Raw genomic sequence first — 19,590 nt, 5'->3', positions numbered from 1 at the left:
CCAACCTATATGATAGAGAGCGGTGACATCACCCACAACTACCGACTATCAATTCACCAGACGCTGTACTAACATATCCTCTCCCATATCCTGGATCCTCCACCTTGTATGCTTTCCAGTCATCACAGAGAATGAGCCTATCCATTCACCACAGAGTGGTGACATCACAGAGAATGGAGCCTATCCATTCACTACAGAGTGGTGACATCACAGAGAATGGAGCCTATCCATTCACCACAGAGTGGTGACATCACAGAGAATGGAGCCTATGCATTCACTACAGAGCGGTGACATCACAGAGAATGGAGCCTATGCATTCACTACAGAGCGGTGACATCACAGAGAATGGAGCCTATGCATTCACTACAGAGCGGTGACATCACAGAGAATGGAGCCTATGCATTCACTACAGAGCGGTGACATCACAGAGAATGGAGCCTATGCATTCACTACAGAGCGGTGACATCACAGAGAATGGAGCCTATCACTAGAGAGCGGTGACATCACAGAGAATGGAGCCTATCCATTCACTACAGAGCGGTGACATCACAGAGAGGGGAGCCTATCACTAGAGAGCAGTGACATCACAGAGAATGGAGCCTATCACTAGAGAGCGGTGACATCACAGAGAATGGAGCCTATCACTAGAGAGCGGTGACATCACAGAGAATGGAGTCTATCACTAGAGAGCGGTGACATCACAGAGAATGGAGCCTATCACTAGAGAGCGGTGACATCACAGAGAATGGAGCCTATCCATTCACTAGAGAGCGGTGACATCACAGAAAATGCAGCCCGTGCAGCCGGGATCGCGTGGCCGGCAATCACTCCGGCCCGGGATCGCGTGGCCGGCAATCACTCCGGCCCGGGATCGCGTGGCCGGCAATCACTCCGGCCCGGGATCGCGTGGCCGGCAATCACTCCGGCCCGGGATCGCGTGGCCGGCAATCACTCCGGCCCGGGATCGCGTGGCGGCAATCACTCCGGCCCGGGATCGCGTGGCCGGCAATCACTCCGGCCCGGGATCGCATGGCCGGCAATCACTCTGCCATTTAACTCTGGACCCAAATTAATTTTATATCATTTATAGAGACAGATCTTTCTATTGGTGGCATTTAATAACCATTTTCTTACTATACAAAAGAAAAACAAACAAAAACATTTAAATTTGCTTACATTTACCTTTCATTTCTTTATATAAAAAAATATATAAATAAAATAATCCCCCATCGTTGATTGTTAATGGCAACCCCCCCCCCCCCTCCGATCAGCTGATCCTCCACAAATCATAGTGGCTCTGTACCTTGTGATCCTCATGAACTAATGACATCCATCACAAGTGTAAAGAATAGAAGTGTTTACAAACACTCAGCTTCCTCTGCTGTGAATGGGCTGAATGTTTGTAAACACCACTATTGTTTACACATATAATGGATGTCATTGGTTCACGGGGATCACAAGGTAGAGAGCCACCTTGATTGGCTCTGTACAATATGACTGACCGAAGCTGCCCCAACGAAAGCCCAGACCACAGCCACACACCCTAACACTGGTCCAAGTTGTCTGAAGCGCTCTTTATAAATGGCACCCTAGAAATATACATCCCCCAATCCGGTTTTAATCAGCTAATGTTTTGTCTTCCCTAATTCTCTCCCTTCCTCCTCTACAAACCTTTCCGTTTTCATTACATTCCTTATTTTAGACCCTGTGATGTCATCACTGGGCCTCTATGATTCGCTATGCAATTCAGGCAGATCATGGCTGGTGGGAGGGGCTGGCAGGGTGCTTTACATAACTTAGTACTCCTCTCAGAAGTCCTTAGAACTGATGTAAGCAGTGGGCGGGATCTTGGGAGGCGTTATGCAAATATCAAATTGCCTTGATAGGTGGGTGTCGATCTGGAGGAGTGGGCGTTCCAGGGAAAGCTGTATTTACATAGGTAACGCCCACATGTGATGCTGAGCTCCCGGCCTCAGCTCTCCTCTCAATAGCCCTCAGTCCTGACATAAGCAGTGGGCGGCCTTTTGGGAGGAGTTATGGCAAATATCAAATTGCCTTGATAGGTGGGTGTCAGTCTGGAGGAGTGAGCATTCCTAGGCAGGCTGTATTTATATAGGTAAACACCCGCATGTGCTGCTGAGCCTCCATGATTGGCACAACTGAACTCCAATGAATGAAAGGGGCAGGGCCAGAGAAGAAAGGGCTGGCTCTTGGGAGGAGTTATGCAAATACCTTGATGGCTGGGTGTGAGTCTGGAAAGGAAGTTTCTAGAGAAACTGAAGACCACCCTAGATAAAGCCCACATGTGACGCTGAGCCTCCATGATTGACAGAAAATAAATCAAATTAATAGGGTGGGGCTGGAGTGGGTGTTCCTAGGAAAGCTGTATTTACATAGGTAACGCCCACATGTGACGCACGGGCTCCCGACCTCAGCACACCACTCAATAGGCCGATGTAAGCAGTGGGCTGGCTTTTGGGTGGAGTTATGCAAATATCAAAACGGCATGATGGGTGGGTGTCAGTCTGGAGCAGTGGGTGTTCCTAGGCAGGCTGTATTTGCATTGGTAACGCCCACATGTGATGCTGAGCTTCCATGATTGACAGAACTGAACTCCAATGAATGAAAGGGGGCGGGGCCAGGAGCAGCAAGGCTGGGAAGGAAAGAGGATGCTGGACGTCCTCCAGCCAGGAAATGCCGCGGAGCTCTATCTGATTTGCAGCACCTTCTAATGCACATTGTGAGAAGCTCACAGTATGCAGTGAAATCAGAGGAAGCCGTTTCAGTCCAGGAGAGGAGCCGGTACACCTGTGCAAGACTGAAGGGGAGGGCAGTTAGGCTTTACAAGTGGCACTGTAAGCAGGATGAGGGGAGGAGCCTGGACAACTGTGCAAGACTGAAGGGGAGGGCAGAGTTAGGTTTAACTGGCGCTGTGAGCGGGATGAGGGGTGGAGCCTGGACAACTATGCAAGACTGAAAGGGGCGGAGTTAGGCTTAACAAGTTGCACTGTGAGCAAGATGAGGGGAGGAGCCTGGACAACTGTGCAAGACTGAAAGGGGGCGGAGTTAGGCTTAACAAGTGGCACTGTGAGCAGGATGAGGGGAGGAGCCTGGACAACTGTGCAAGACTGAAAGGGGGCGGAGTTAGGCTTAACAAGTGACACTGTGAGCAGGATGAGGGGAGGAGCCTGGACAACTGTGCAAGACTGCAGGGGAGGGAGGATTACATTTGGGTTGGATATTGAGATAGTCTGTGAGGGTGTCTGGTTCAATGTCTGCGGGGGGGTGCTCTGATCTGGTCACATGGCATATATTGATGAACACTGACCACACCCACACGTTACCACCTCCCCATCCTATACAGCTCCATGCTGAACCGACTGCTCCACCTTGCAGTGCAGTCCCCCCCCCCCCCCCCCGCCCCATCACCGGTCCTCAGCATGTGACCAGAAATTCCGATCTACAATCTCGGCAACGATCTGATTACAGAGAACAGGAAATTCTACAAAATCCGATTGCAGCCCCTCCAGCGATTTCTCTCTGGTGACACTGCCGCCCGCCTGGCGGCTCTCTATAGACGGGAGGCGCGAGGTTTGCAGCCGTCACCCCACATCCACTCCGGCAGGAAAGTTGGCTCCTTGTACTGGCTTCCTGTTAACCCCTCTCCCGCTGCACCCCCTCCCCTCCCCCCCTCACAGAAAGCGGCATTCTCTGTTGGCGGCGTGACGTGCCGTCCCACAACAAAGCCGTGTTTTCACAGCTGACTGCCGGTGTCTGCATACCTGGAGGTGCGCACATTCCAGTCTGTACACACAAACAGGTAATTCTCCTCCTCTGACTAAGACTGACTCGGTCATTCCGTAAATGCCGAGCTTCCTACGGGTGGCCCAGGCCGTGTCACCGCACCGCCATCCCGTACCGTCACCCGTGCCAGCTTAATCAGCCGCAGCCTAATGAGAAAACTATGCGAGCCGATTGGGAGACGGATACCATTCAAAGTGGCCTGACACATGGGGCAGTCATCTCCCTGGTGGGGGGAGCCCAACAAACCAATTCAATGCTCATCGATGGAGTGCGAGCGTCCGAGCCGCGTCTGATCTGTTCTTTAAGGTTGTGATAATGGCGGCATTTGAGGAGCGTTTATTCGCTTCCATACCAAGGCCTATTCTGACACTTCTCTCCTACATGTAAAAATCATCTTTTTTTTTGCTAGAAAAGTACTCAGAACCCCCAAACATTATATATGGGTTTTTTTTAGCAGAGACACTGGGGAATAAAATGGCGATCGTTGCAACTTTTTACGTCACACAGTATTTGTGCAGGAATTTTTCAAAAGTGTTTAAAAATAAACAAACAAATAAATAAAATAAAAAAAGTTAGCCCAATTATTTTGTATGATGCAAAAGATGTTACACCGAGTAACTAGATACCTAACATGTCACGCTTTAAAGTTGCGCATACTTGTGGAATGGCGCCAAACTTTGGTACTTAAAAATCTCCATAGGCGATGCTTTAAAAATTTTTTTTTTTTTTTACAGATTACATGTTTAGAGTTAGACCCCTTTCACACTGAGCCGCTCAGGCGTCAGCGGTAAAGCGACGCTATTTTTAGCCGGTTTTAACCCTCCGCTAGCGGCCGAAAAGTGGTTAAATCCACCCGCAAAACACCGCTGCAGCGGCGCTTTGCTGGCGGTATCACGGCGCTGCAAACAACCTGCTGGCAGGACTTTTTTGTGATGCCCTGCCAGCGCAGCGCCCCAGTGTGAAAGCACTCCGGCTTCAACACTGGGTTTGCAGCTGAGGCTTTTTTCAGGCACTATTTTTAGCGCTGTAGCGCCTGAAAAACTCCTCAGTGTGAAAGGGGTCTTACAGAGGAGGTCTAGGGCAGTGGTTCTCAACCTTTCTAGTGCCGTTACCCCTTGATAAAATTTCCCAAGTTGTGGGGACCCCTAACAGTAAAATTTTTGTAGCGTGGGTTGTCGACACCCAAGGCAAGACAAGTAATTTGCTCCCCTAACCTCCGGACATTTAGCGCTCCCCAAGTCCCTTCCACTCGTATAGTATTAAAACCCCTTATGGTACATTTTAGGATGTACCACTCTCTCTTTGTCTCCTTTCTTTCCCTTTTATCTCTCTCTATCCTAATTTCTTGTTTTTTTCCCCCATCCCTCTCGCTAGCCGTCTTTCTTGTTCTTTCCACTGTAATGGGGACTTTTAATGGCAACTATAATCACAGGTAGTGTTACTCACTGTGTCTCCAGCAGTGACACCTATGCCGAAATCAGGAGATAGGGTCTCCTCCAGCCCCTCCCACTTCACATTCCTCACCAGTCAGCTGACCTCCAGTCTCTGCCCCCAAACCATGCCATGAACTGAAAGGGCGGCTGCAAAGAGGCTGAGTGGGCGGCCGCAGGCTCCAGGAAGAGCCCTGCTGGGCGGCCGCAAAAATGCTGGGAGAGTGGTGCAGGCTTCAGGAACAGCCCAGGATTCAGTGACCCCTGGCAATTTATCATAAGACCCCCAGGTTGAGAACCACTGGTCTAGGGCTAGAATTATTGCTCTCGCTCTAACGCATGCGGTGGTACCTCTCATGTGTGATTTAAACGCCGTTTATAAGCGCTGTTTACATATGTGGGTGCGTGGCTTCTGTGCGCGAGCACACTTTTTTTTTTTTATTTGTTAATTTTACACTTTCTCTTTAATTTTTTTTGTTGTTCACTTTTATTCTTATTACAGTAAAACCTTGGTTTGAGAGCGTTTTACAAGAGAAGAAAAAAATTTTTTTTTTTTTTTTAATCAAATCCTTTTTAATATTTTATATGAAAACAACATTGACACAATACAGACAAAACCACAAAAATAGAAATCATACCAAACAAACCCCGGATGCCTGCATATTTAGATGTGCCTCTTTTAATCATCAACCCTGTGAGTTGCTAAATGAGCATGAGCTTTTAGGCGAGGCCGCGGCTTCGGCCTAGTCCGCGGCGTCCGGCCGTAGCCGCGGACTAGGCAGAAGCCGCGGCCTCACCTAAAAAATCCTTGCCCGCAGCTCTTAGGCCCGGCGCGGTGTCCGCGCCGGTCCGGAGGCGCTGTGGGCACGAGCTTTTAGGCGAGGCCGCGGCTTTGGCCTAGTCCGCGGCGTCCGGCCGTAGCCACGGACTAGGCCGAAGCTGCGGCCTCACCTAAAAACTCATGCCCGCAGCGCCTCGGGACCGGCGCGGTGAAAAAAAAAAAATCTAAAAAAATTGATTTGCTTAAATTGATCTGACCTCTCAACTCAATTCAAGATTTAGATCGATTTTTTTCCCAGCCTTAAGAGTGCTTTGGATTACAAGCATGTTTCTGGAACGAATTAAGCTCCCAATCCAAGGTATTACTGTACAAGGAATGTAAACATCCCTTGTAATAGGAATGGTGTGTGACAGGTCCTCTTTATGGAGAGATCTGGAGTCCATAGGACCTCACATTTGTTTACATCTGCCTGCCTGGACGTGATGTCATAATGTCGCATCCGGACCTCTGAGGGGCATAGAGATGACTGGGAAATCTCTATGCTCAACTTCCGACGAAGACCGATTCGTTCTCGCCAATCGTAGAAGTACTGGAGGGCGGGGCTGGGGGCTTTGTCCCCTCCCACTGCCTGTAAGAACGATCAAGCAGGTGAACTTCCGCTATGATCGTTCTTATGGTGCACAGAATCTCCGGTCCAAAAAGATGATATCTGGATGATGCCTCCAGCTGCACCCACCATTCAGATCTCACCAAAAGTCCAGGACGTCATATGAGGGTATAATGTTATGGATTGTGAGAGTTCTCGTTCTACCTACAGGGGGCGCACACTGCCAGACAGCTGACAGTCCAATCTCATGATATTCCACCATCCCTGGTTCCCCCCTCCCCCCATCAATATAATGACATTTTTAAATAAAAACTTAATTTTTTAGTACATTATTTTAGACCCGGTGATGTCATCACTGGGTCTCTGTGCTTATCTATGCAATGGCTGGTGGAAGGGGCCAGTAGGGGGGCTGTACAAAGCTTCCTGAAAACATCCCAGCACCCCGCCTCAGTCCTCCTCAAGAGCCCTCAGTCCTGAAGTAAGCAGTGGGAGGCAGACTGAAGAACGCCTTAAGCAACGCCCACATGTAATGCTGAGCCTCCCTGATCGACAGAACTGAAATTTAATGAAGGGGTGGGGCCAGGAACAGTCAGGCTGGGTAGGAAAGGGCAACATGACACTGGATGTCGTCCTGACAAAAAATGAGGCGAGGCTCTATCTGACTTGCTGCAGCTCCTAACGCACATTGTGAGAAGTTCACAGTGTGCAGCGAAATCAGAGGAAGCCATTCCAATCGAGGAGAGGAGACGCAAAACTGAATTGTCACAGTGAGCAGGCGGAAGAGAGCGCCGGGGGAGGAGCGAGGCGGAAGAGAGCGCCGGGGGAGGAGCGAGGCGGAAGAAAGCGCCAAGGCCGGGGGAGGAGCGAGGCCGGGGGAGGAGCGAGGCCGGGGAGAGCGCCGGGGAGAGCGCCGGGGGAGGAGCGAGGCCGGGGAGAGCACCGGGGGAGGAGCGAGGCCAGGGAGAGCGCCGGGGGAGGAGCGAGGCCAGGGAGAACGCCGGGGGAGGAGCGAGGCCAGGGAGAACGCCGGGGGAGGAGCGAGGCCGGAGGAGGAGCGAGGCCGGGGAGAGCGCCGGGGGAGGAGCGAGGCCAGGGAGAGCGCCGGGGGAGGAGCGAGGCCAGGGAGAGCGCCGGGGGAGGAGCGAGGCCAGGGAGAGCGCCGGGGGAGGAGCGAGGCCAGGGAGAGCGCCGGGGGAGGAGCGAGGCCAGGGAGAGCGCCGGGGGAGGAGCGAGGCCAGGGAGAGCGCCGGGGGAGGAGCGAGGCCAGGGAGAGCGCCGGGGGAGGAGCGAGGCCAGGGAGAGCGCCGGGGGAGGAGCGAGGCCAGGGAGAGCGCCGGGGGAGGAGCGAGGCCAGGGAGAGCGCCGGGGGAGGAGCGAGGCCAGGGAGAGCGCCGGGGGAGGAGCGAGGCCAGGGAGAGCGCCGGGGGAGGAGCGAGGCCAGGGAGAACGCCGGGGGAGGAGCGAGGCCAGGGAGAACGCCGGGGGAGGAGCGAGGCCAGGGAGAACGCCGGGGGAGGAGCGAGGCCAGGGAGAACGCCGGGGGAGGAGCGAGGCCAGGGAGAACGCCGGGGGAGGAGCGAGGCCGGGGAGGAGTGAGGCCAGGGAGAGCACGGGGAGGATCGAGGCGAACTCTATGAAGGGGAGGCCGCTCGTCCTCACCTCCTGCCCCCCCCAGTGACAACAGTGTAAGGAAATAAAGGATAGATCCCCGATCGGCTACTTCACTTTGTCCGTTACAGATCCTTCCTCACTTCCTGTGTGATGAGCCGGTTGTCACTGGTACAGGAAGTGAGGGGGAATCACTCAGGAAGGAGCTGCAGTAACTACCCAAAAAGGTTCTAATCCTTCCAAGAGAAGCCCTGGCCTCACACCCGTCTTATCACCCGTCGGCTCTGAGATTTTCTACTCTGGAATCTTCTGAATGATAAACTCGGAGGCCGATCGTCCTGTGCGATGACTTTAATAAATGGAAGATGCGTGTGGCAAGGAAAAACTAAATTTCTCAAAAATAAGAAATTTCAGCGACCAATCACCAATTCCTTTTTTTAAAGCTCCCCCCTTTTCCCCACAGGGGTTTTAGTGGTAGTACGGACTATACTCACCTTTCCTAAAAATGTTCCCTCCTCCCACCTACCTATCAAAAAGATCAGTGTCATGTGATCTGGCAGCTACAGCTCCCCCATAGGACAGAACTCTCAACAACAGCTGGGAGCCGGTGCTGCAAGATTATGTGACTAAAGCAGATTAAAAATATTTAAAGCGGAGTTCCACCCAAAAGTGGAGGCTACGCTTATCTGCCACCTCCTCCTCTTCCCCCCCCCCCCTTCCAGTGCCACATTTGGTACCTTTCGTGGGGGGATGGGGGGGGGGTGTTTTTGACAGGTACCAGTCACCAACTTCCAGGAGACTGCGCCGCAGCAAAATCTGCACCCCTGCTCCTTCCTCCGCCGCCAGGCCAGTTAGAAAGTGCAGCGCATGCGCAGTAGGGTTTGCCTTACCACGAATTGCGGCGGAAGCACCCGAGAGCTTATCAGAAAATCGACTGGGGTGCCAACATTGCGGGATCCATGGACAGGTAAGTGTCCTAATATTAAAAGTCAGCAGCTACAGTATTTGATTTTTTGGCGGGGGGGGTGCAGTGTGCCCTATTTTTTTTTATTTGGGTCATGGAACACATATACAAGGGGGGGGGCATGGAAGACTGCATGGAGAATATGTATGCGGGGGCATGGAAGACATGTACGCGGGGGGCAATGTAAGGTGGCATGGAAGACAGGTACAAGGGGGGCATGGAGGTAGTGTGAGAGCTTGTTCCCGGTCGCCATTTTTTATTCACTTGGCATCCTCTTCTCTCTGCAGCTCTGGGTTGTGGGAAGGCCCTTGGCATCCTCTTCTCTCTGCAGCTCTGGATTGTGGGCAGGCCCTTGGCATCCTCTTCTCTCTGCAGCTCTGGGTTGTGGGAAGGCCCTTGGCATCCTCTTCTCTCTGCAGCTCTGGGTTGTGGGAAGGCCCTTGGCATCCTCTTCTCTCTGCAGCTCTGGGTTGTGGGAAGGCCCTTGGCATCCTCTTCTCTCTGCAGATCTGGGTTGTGGGAAGGCCCTTGGCATCCTCTTCTCTCTGCAGATCTGGGTTGTGGGAAGGCCCTTGGCATCCTCTTCTCTCTGCAGATCTGGGTTGTGGGCAGGCCCTTGGCATCCTCTTCTCTCTGCAGATCTGGGTTGTGGGAAGGCCCTTGGCATCCTCTTCTCTCTGCAGCTCTGGGTTGTGGGAAGGCCCTTGGCATCCTCTTCTCTCTGCAGCTCTGGATTGTGGGCAGGCCCTTGGCATCCTCTTCTCTCTGCAGCTCTGGATTGTGGGCAGGCCCTTGGCATCCTCTTCTCTCTGCAGCTCTGGATTGTGGGCAGGCCCTTGGCATCCTCCTCTCTCTGCAGCTCTGGGTTGTGGGCAGGCCCTTGGCATCCTCTTCTCTCTGCAGCTCTGGATTGTGGGCAGGCCCTTGGCATCCTCTTCTCTCTGCAGCTCCGGGTTGTGGGCAGGCCCTTGGCATCCTCTTCTCTCTGCAGCTCCGGGTTGTGGGCAGGCCCTTGGCAACCTCTTCTCTCTGAAGCTCCCGGTTGTGGGCAGGCCCTCAGCATTCTCTTCTCTCTGAAGCTCCGGGTTTTAGGAGGGCCCTCAGCATTCTCTTCTCTCTGAAGCTCCCAGTTGTGGGAGGGACCTTGGACATCCTCTTCTCTCTGCAGCTCTGGATTGTGGGCGGGCCCTCAGCATCCTCTTCTCTCTGAAGCTCCCAGTTGTGGGAGGGACCTTGGACATCCTCTTCTCTCTGCTGCTCTGGATTGTGGGCAGGCCCTTGGCATCCTCTTCTCTCTGAAGCTCCCGGTTGTGGGCAGGCCCTTGGCATCCTCTTCTCTCTGAAGCTCCCGGTTGTGGGCAGGCCCTTGGCATCCTCTTCTCTCTGAAGCTCCCGGTTGTGGGCAGGCCCTTGGCATCCTCTTCTCTCTGAAGCTCCCGGTTGTGGGCAGGCCCTTGGCATCCTCTTCTCTCTGAAGCTCCCGGTTGTAGGAGGGCCCTCAGCATTCTCTTCTCTCTGAATTTCTGGGTTGTGGGCGGGCCCTCAGCATCCTCTTCTCTCTGAAGATCCCAGTTGTGGGAGGGACCTTGGACATCCTCTTCTCTCTGAAGCTCCCGGTTGTGGGCAGGCCCTTGGCATCCTCTTCTCTCTGAAGCTCCCGGTTGTGGGCAGGCCCTTGGCATCCTCTTCTCTCTGAAGCTCCCGGTTGTAGGAGGGCCCTCAGCATTCTCTTCTCTCTGAAGCTCTGGGTTGTGGGCGGGCCCTCAGCATCCTCTTCTCTCTGAAGCTCCCGATTGTGGGAGGGACCTTGGACATCCTCTTCTCTCTGAAGCGCTGGGTTGTAGGCCGGCCCTCAGCATCCTCTCACACAACACAGGACTGCTATTGCGGCATTGTATGTGATGACATCAGAGTGCGATACACAGTGGGTTTTGGGGGACCGGTCACAAAAGGAGGAGGAGCCTGCAGGAATGAGGGGTGGGCGTTTGCGGTTGGGGGACACATAGTAAAAGGAATTCTGATAAAGTTGAACTATATTCCTGAAGAGACCTCAAACGTGGACAAAAAAATCCCTGACAGAGGACCAATCCCGGGACGATGTCCCCCGGCACTCAATAAGGAGGGCCCAGGGGTGAGGACAAAGACGAGGCGCCCACTGTTGGCCCCGTATGGGAAGACATCAGCCGAACCCGGATAGGAGGTCAGTGATGATCTCCATAATATGAGTGGTGTGGAGTCCTATCTGAACAATAGAGGTCACAGCAGTAATATTTTTACCAAAGAGGGGGGGGGGGGGGAAATGGGGCACCTGTCCTTACCGGATTACAACCAAATCACTGCACCTTGTGTGCAATCCCATTGGGTGGCCTCCACTAACACGGCGCTTGACAGCAGTACCAAGATGAGGAATGCCAGGAAAACCCAACATCTGCCCAACCCCCTCCCCCGACAGATCCTCACCGAGATGGTCATTCTCTCCAATGGGTCGCCCAACACCCCAACACAGCGACCTTCCACCGCAATGCCGGTGTTCTGCCGAGAAAATTCCGCGCAGTAGGATCCAGCGGAAATAGCCGAAGGGGAATAGGTCCAAATCAGCTGTACACGGCGCCTGTAAGAGGGCCGCTCGCCACGCTTCGGGCACGGCCTCGCTTCGCTCAGCTCTTTTAGATTCCCCCTCTAGGTCCACTTGGATGGTGGGGAAAGAAACTGGACCCAGGGCGCAGGCGCCGTGTACAGCTGATTGTGGATTTTGAACTTCGGCTATCTCCGGCGGATGTTAGTAGTTCGTACTGCGCAGGCGCTGCGCCTGCGCAGTACGGGGGGGGGAACTTATCCGCCGAGGGAACTTATTCGGCAAGACACCGGCACATCTTGGGCGACACCGAGAGACGAGCAAAGAATCGCTAAGAATATCAGCAGACAGTTCAATACATGACAAACAATCGCCACCCATCACAGCCAATCCAATCACTGCCACCATCACCCAGAAGATGTACAATATGCCCGTCCTGTCACTCGTCCCCGCCTACTGATCCCCACCAATCAATGGTGGGAGCAGCTTCTATCCCCACCCACTCATCACATACAACCAATGGTGGGAGCCGCTCCTATCCCCGCCCATTCATCTTATACAACCAATGGTGGGAGCCGCTCCTACTGTACCGGAAACCCACACAGATCATCTTCACCAAAACCACCACCGAAACACAACAACTTCAACCAATGGACAACTAATGTCACCCCCCCCCCCCCCCAATTACAGCGACCTACACATGTCACCCCCCACGAGACCCCAGAGGGCCCCCAGACCATGAAAGATCCCCACTGGGTTAGGGGACTAATATGATCATTGGGAACCCCGAATTATTTTGGGGGACAATACCCCAAGAGCCGCCAACACACACCCAGGAGATTGTAGATAAGCAGTTTAGGGTTCATACAGCCTCACAAAGGGGAACACGCACCCCCAATTCATGATGGTAAGAGGGGGCCCAGCTGATCCCAAGAAATTATAGTGCACTCATACATGGAAACCACATTGGGAAACCTAGGATATGAAGGGGGGGGGGTTAGACCTACATTGGGGCCCCTGGGATCGGGGGGGGGTCACACCTACATTGGGGCCCCTGGGATCAGGGGGGGGTCACACCTACATTGGGGCCCCTGAGATCGGGGGGGGAGTCACACCTACATTGGGGCCCCTGAGATCGGGGGGGGGGAGTCACACCTACATTGGGGCCCCTGGGATCGGGGGGGGGTCACACCTACATTGGGGCCCCTGGGATCGGGGGGGGTCACACCTACATTGGGGCCCCTGGGATCGGGGGGGTCACACCTACATTGGGGCCCCTGGGATCGGGGGGGGGTCACACCTACATTGGGGCCCCTGGGATCGGGGGGGTCACACCTACATTGGGGCCCCCTGGGATCGGGGGGGGTCACACCTACATTGGGGGCCCCTGGGATCGGGGGGGTCACACCTACATTGGGGCCCCTGGGATCGGGGGGGTCACACCTACATTGGGGCCTCTGGGATCGGGGGGGGGTCACACCTACATTAGGGCCCCTGGGATCGGGGGGGGGGTCACACCTACATTAGGGCCCCTGGGATCGGGGGGGGGGTCACACCTACATTGGGGCCCCTGGGATCGGGGGGGTGTCACACCTACATTGGGGCCCCTGGGATCGGGGGGGTCACACCTACATTGGGGCCCCTGGGATCGGAGGGGTCACACCTACATTGGGGCCCCTGGGATCGGGGGGGTCACACCTACATTGGGGCCCCTGGGATCGGGGGGGTCACACCTACATTGGGGCCCCTGGGATCGGGGGGGGGGGTCACACCTACATTGGGGCCCCTGGTATCGGGGGGGGGGGTCACACCTACATTGGGGCCCCTGGGATCGGGGGGGGGTCACACCTACATTGGGGCCCCTGGGATCGGGGGGGGGGGGTCACACCTACATTGGGGCCCCTGGGATCGGGGGGGGGGGTCACACCTACATTGGGGCCCCTGGGATCGGGGGGGGTCACACCTACATTGGGGCCCCTGGGATCGGGGGGGGGGGGTCACACCTACATTGGGGCCCCTGGGATCGGGGGGGGGGGTCACACCTACATTGGGGCCCCTGGGATCGGGGGGGGGGGGGTCAGACCTACATTGGGGCCCCTGGGATCGGGGGGGGTCACACCTACATTGGGGCCCCTGGGATCGGGGGGGGTCACACCTACATTGGGGCCCCTGGGATCGGGGGGGGTCACACCTACATTGGGGCCCCTGGGATCGGGGGGGGTCACACCTACATTGGGGCCCCTGGGATCGGGGGGGGTCACACCTACATTGGGGCCCCTGGGATCGGGGGGGGTCACACCTACATTGGGGCCCCTGGGATCAGGGGGGGGTCACACCTACATTGGGGCCCCTGGGATCAGGGGGGGGTCACACCTACATTGGGGCCCCTGGGATCGGGGGGGGTCACACCTACATTGGGGCCCCTGGGATCGGGGGGGGTCACACCTACATTGGGGCCCCTGGGATCGGGGGGGTCACACCTACATTGGGGCCCCTGGGATCGGGGGGGTCACACCTACATTGGGGCCCCTGGGATCGGGGGGGTCACACCTACATTGGGGCCCCTGGGATCGGGGGGGTCACACCTACATTGGGGCCCCTGGGATCGGGGGGGTCACACCTACATTAGGGCCCCTGGGATCGGGGAGGGGTCACACCTACATTGGGGCCCCTGGGATGTGGGGGTCAAACCTATATTGGGGCCCCTAGAATCAGGGGGGGTCACACCTATATTGGGGCCCCTAGAATCGGGGGGGGTCACACCTACATTGGGGCCCCTGGGATCGGGGGGGGTCACACCTACATTGGGGCCTCTGGGATCGGGGGGGGGTCACACCTACATTGGGGCCCCTGGGATCTGGGGGGGGTCACACCTACATTAGGGCCCCTGGGATCGGGGAGGGGTCACACCTACATTGGGGCCCCCGGGGATGTGGGGGTCACACCTACATTGGGGCCCCCGGGGATGTGGGGGTCACACCTATATTGGGGCCTCTAGAATCAGGGGGGGTCACACCTATATTGGGGCCCCTAGAATCGGGGGGGGTCACACCTACATTGGGGCCCCTGGGATCGGGGGGGTCACACCTACATTGGGGCCTCTGGGATCGGGGGGGGGGGTCACACCTATACTGGGGCCCCTGGGATCGGGGGGGGGGTCACACCTACATTGGGGCCCCTGGGATCGGGGGGGTCACACCTACATTGGGGCCCCTGGGATCGGGGGGGTCACACCTACATTGGGGCCCCTGGGATCGGGGGGGTCACACCTACATTGGGGCCCCTGGGATCGGGGGGGGGGTCACACCTACATTGGGGCCCCTGGGATCGGGGGGGGGGTCACACCTACATTGGGGCCCCTGGGATCGGGGGGGGGTCACACCTACATTGGGGCCCCTGGGATCGGGGGGGGGGGTCACACCTACATTGGGGCCCCTGGGATCGGGGGGGGTCACACCTACATTGGGGCCCCTGGGATCGGGGGGGGGTCACACCTACATTGGGGCCCCTGGGATCGGGGGGGGGGGGTCACACCTATACTGGGGCCCCTGGGATCGGGGGGGGGGTCACACCTACATTGGGGCCCATGGGATCGGGGGGGGGGGGTCACACCTACATTGGGGCCCCTGGGATCGGGGGGGGGTCACACCTACATTGGGGCCCCTGGGATCGGGGGGGGGGTCACACCTACATTGGGGCCCCTGGGATCAGGGGGGGTCACACCTACATTGGGGCCCCTGGGATCGGGGGGGGGGGGGGTCACACCTACATTGGGGCCCCTGGGATCGGGGGGGGGGGTCACACCTACATTGGGGCCCCTGGGATCGGGGGGGGGGGTCACACCTACATTGGGGCCCCTGGGATCAGGGGGGGTCACACCTACATTGGGGCCCCTGGGATCGGGGGGGGGGTCACACCTACATTGGGGCCCCCTGGGATCGGGGGGGGGTCACACCTACATTGGGGCCCCTGGGATCGGGGGGGGTCACACCTATACTGGGGCCCCTGGGATCTGGGGGGGGGTCACACCTATATTGGGGCCCCTGGGATCGGGGGGGGGGGGTCACACCTACATTGGGGCCCCTGGGATCGGGGGGGGGGGTCACACCTACATTGGGGCCCCTGGGATCGGGGGGGGGTCACACCTACATTGGGGCCCCTGGGATCGGGGGGGGGGTCACACCTACATTGGGGCCCCTGGGATCGGGGGGGGGGGGTCACACCTATATTGGGGCCCCTGGGAAGAGGTCACACTGTGGGGCCCCTCACACCCCCTCCCTGGGGCCCCTGTGTCCCCTCCCCCACACACCGGACAATACCGACTCTCTCCCCGGACGGGTGTGGGCCCCCTCTGGCCTGTGTAGGCCGCCCGGGCTTCTCTCTTACCGGTAAGTCGAAGCTTGACGGGCCCGTTCCTCCGGGAGCCCGGGTTAGACATATCCGAGGAGGGTAGGGGGGTGTCCGGCCGCAGAGTCAGGCGGAGAGCGGAGGAGGCCCGGAGGATCCACCACACAGCAGGGCCGCCATCACAGGGAGGAGGAGGAGGGACTGAGCCAGACACAGGGGGCGGGGCCACGAGCAGACACCCCGCCTCCGCCAGGAGAGGGGACACCGCAACGGCCCTCCCACCGGACAGGGGAACACCTACAGGCTCCGCCCCTTGCTTGGAAACGGCCACAGCCCTTCTGCTGGGCGGGGACACACATCGACCCGTCCCCGCCCATGGCAGGAGACAGCCAGCTGAAAGAGAGGGGGGTGTGGCAGGAAGCGGGGCGCGGTGCGTGCCGGGTGTTGTAGTTCCATTGCGGCCTCACGTATCGGAAGTAGAGACAAGACGTGTTGCTAAGGGCAACGCCTCCATTTTGTTGTCTCTGAGTGTAGATGTGGGATTATTAGGCGATCCAGTGATCAGAATGTGACCCTCCATTTATCAATAACACTGAGAGGTGTTCACCCCCCTCCTTCTCCCATGTCACTGCTCTGCACACCCAGGAGCTGGGAGACAGCTCACCATTCCCCACAAATCAATGTCTTCCCCCTCTCCTCCTGTTATAATCATCCTCTGGAGTCTCACTCCTCCTGCTGCAATCTTACAGACCCTCCTAAAGGAGATGGAGGACAGGCTCCTCAGTGTTCAGATGGTGGGCGGAGCTAGGAACACCAATAAGGACAATGATCGATCCCTACGATAGGGGAGGAGCTGGTTTTCTGTTTATTTTCCTCCATCTCACACACAGGAAGAGCCGCGCCCCCCCCCCCCCCCGACTTCCCGCCATTTCCTGTCCCTACAACAGGAAGTGGGAGCAAATCTCCTCTCAGAGCGTTGTCATGGTGACCGGTGTCCCCGATCTCCCTCTAATTCTAGGGAAAGGCTCCACAGTCTACATTTCCTGTCACTTCCTGTTTTGTTGTCACCGTCACACTCAGAGAAGGGAAATGTTTATTGACCAAGATAGAAATCATCCCCCCCCCAATCACTGCAATATGAGAGCATCGCCCCCCTCCTCCATCACCCCCCCAATCACTGCAATATGAGAGCGTCGCCCCCCTCCTCTATCACCCCCCCAAATCACTGCAATATGAGAGCGTCGCCCCCCTCCTCCATCACACCCCCAAATCACTGCAATATGAAAGCGTCGCCCCCCTCCTCTATCACCCCCCCAAATCACTGCAATATGAGAGCATCGCCCCCCCTCCTCCATCACCCCCCCAATCACTGCAATATGAGAGCGTCGCCCCCCTCCTCTATCACCCCCCCAAATCACTGCAATATGAGAGCGTCGCCCCCCTCCTCCATCACACCCCCAAATCACTGCAATATGAAAGCGTCGCCCCCCTCCTCCATCACCCCCCCCAAATCACTGCAATATGAAAGCGTCGCCCCCCTCCTCCATCACCCCCCCCCAAATCACTGCAATATGAGAGCGTCGCCCCCCTCCTCCATCACCCCCCCAAATCACTGCAATATGAGAGCGTCGCCCCCCTCCTCCATCACCCCCCCAAATCACTGCAATATGAGAGCGTCGCCTCCCTCCTCCATCACCCCCCCAAATCACTGCAATATGAGAGCGTCGCCCCCCTCCTCCATCACCCCCCCAAATCACTGCAATATGAAAGCGTCGCCCCCCTCCTCCATCACCCCCCCCCCCAAATCACTGCAATATGAAAGCGTCGCCCCCCTCCTCCATCACCCCCCAAATCACTGCAATATGAAAGCGTCGCCCCCTCCTCCATCACCCCCCCAATCACTGCAATATGAGAGCGTCGCCTCCCTCCTCCATCACCCCCCCAAATCACTGCAATATGAGAGCGTCGCTCCCTCCTCCATCACCCCCCCAAATCACTGCAATATGAGAGCGTCGCCCCCCTCCTCCATCACCCCCCCAAATCACTGCAATATGAGAGCGTCGCCCCCCCTCCTCCATCACCCCCCAAATCACTGCAATATGAGAGCATCGCCCCCCCTCCTCCATCACCCCCCCCAATCACTGCAATATGAGAGCGTCGCCCCCCTCCTCTATCACCCCCCCAAATCACTGCAATATGAGAGCGTCGCCCCCCTCCTCCATCACACCCCCAAATCACTGCAATATGAAAGCGTCGCCCCCCTCCTCCATCACCCCCCCCAAATCACTGCAATATGAAAGCGTCGCCCCCCTCCTCCATCACCCCCCCCAAATCACTGCAATATGAAAGCGTCGCCCCCCTCCTCCATCACCCCCCCAAATCACTGCAATATGAGAGCGTCGCCCCCCTCCTCCATCACCCCCCCAAATCACTGCAATATGAGAGCGTCGCCTCCCTCCTCCATCACCCCCCCAAATCACTGCAATATGAGAGCGTCGCCCCCCTCCTCCATCACCCCCCCAAATCACTGCAATATGAAAGCGTCGCCCCCCTCCTCCATCACCCCCCCCCCAAATCACTGCAATATGAAAGCGTCGCCCCCCTCCTCCATCACCCCCCAAATCACTGCAATATGAAAGCGTCGCCCCCCTCCTCCATCACCCCCCCAAATCACTGCAATATGAGAGCGTCGCCCCCCTCCTCCATCACCCCCCCAAATCACTGCAATATGAGAGCGTCGCCTCCCTCCTCCATCACCCCCCCAAATCACTGCAATATGAGAGCGTCGCCTCCCTCCTCCATCACCCCCCCAAATCACTGCAATATGAGAGCGTCGCCCCCCTCCTCCATCACCCCCCCAAATCACTGCAATATGAGAGCGTCGCCCCCCTCCTCCATCACCCCCCCCCAATCACTGCAATATGAGAGCGTTGCCCCCCCTCCTCCATCACACCCCCCCAAATCACTGCAATATGAAAGCGTCGCCTCCCTCCTCCATCACACCCCCCCAAATCACTGCAATATGAGAGCGTCGCCCCCCCTCCTCCATCACCCCCCCCCAAATCACTGCAATATGAAAGCGTCGCCCCCCTCCTCCATCACCCCCCAAATCACTGCAATATGAAAGCGTCGCCCCCCTCCTCCATCACCCCCCCAAATCACTGCAATATGAGAGCGTCACCCCCCTCCTCCATCACCCCCCCAAATCACTGCAATATGAAAGCGTCGCCCCCCTCCTCCATCACCCCCCAAATCACTGCAATATGAAAGCGTCGCCCCCCTCCTCCATCACCCCCCCAAATCACTGCAATATGAGAGCGTCACCCCCCTCCTCCATCACCCCCCCAAATCACTGCAATATGAAAGCGTCGCCCCCCTCCTCCATCACACCCCCCCAAATCAATGCAATATGAGAGCGTTGCCCCCCTCCTCCATCACCCCCCCAAATCACTGCAATATGAGAGCGTCGCCTCC

General features: G+C 56.9%; 1 protein-coding gene across 1 annotated transcript in view; it reads right to left on the bottom strand.

Annotated features, from left to right (window-relative positions):
• Positions 1-16,322, bottom strand: part of SMURF2 (SMAD specific E3 ubiquitin protein ligase 2) — a gene marked incomplete in the record, with an annotated part of 59,243 nt that extends 42,921 nt beyond the window's left edge. The window contains 1 exon segment of the mRNA XM_073607151.1: positions 16,156-16,322. Within this exon segment, the coding sequence (XP_073463252.1) occupies positions 16,156-16,207 (52 nt within the window).
• Positions 16,323-19,590: the final 3,268 nt, after the last annotated feature.

This window comes from Aquarana catesbeiana, linkage group LG12 (assembly GCF_042186555.1).
Source record: "Aquarana catesbeiana isolate 2022-GZ linkage group LG12, ASM4218655v1, whole genome shotgun sequence".
Taxonomy (NCBI): Eukaryota; Metazoa; Chordata; class Amphibia; order Anura; family Ranidae; genus Aquarana; species Aquarana catesbeiana.
The sequence above is the reverse complement of the archived record's forward strand: the minus strand, read 5'-3'. Positions and strand labels throughout refer to the sequence as shown.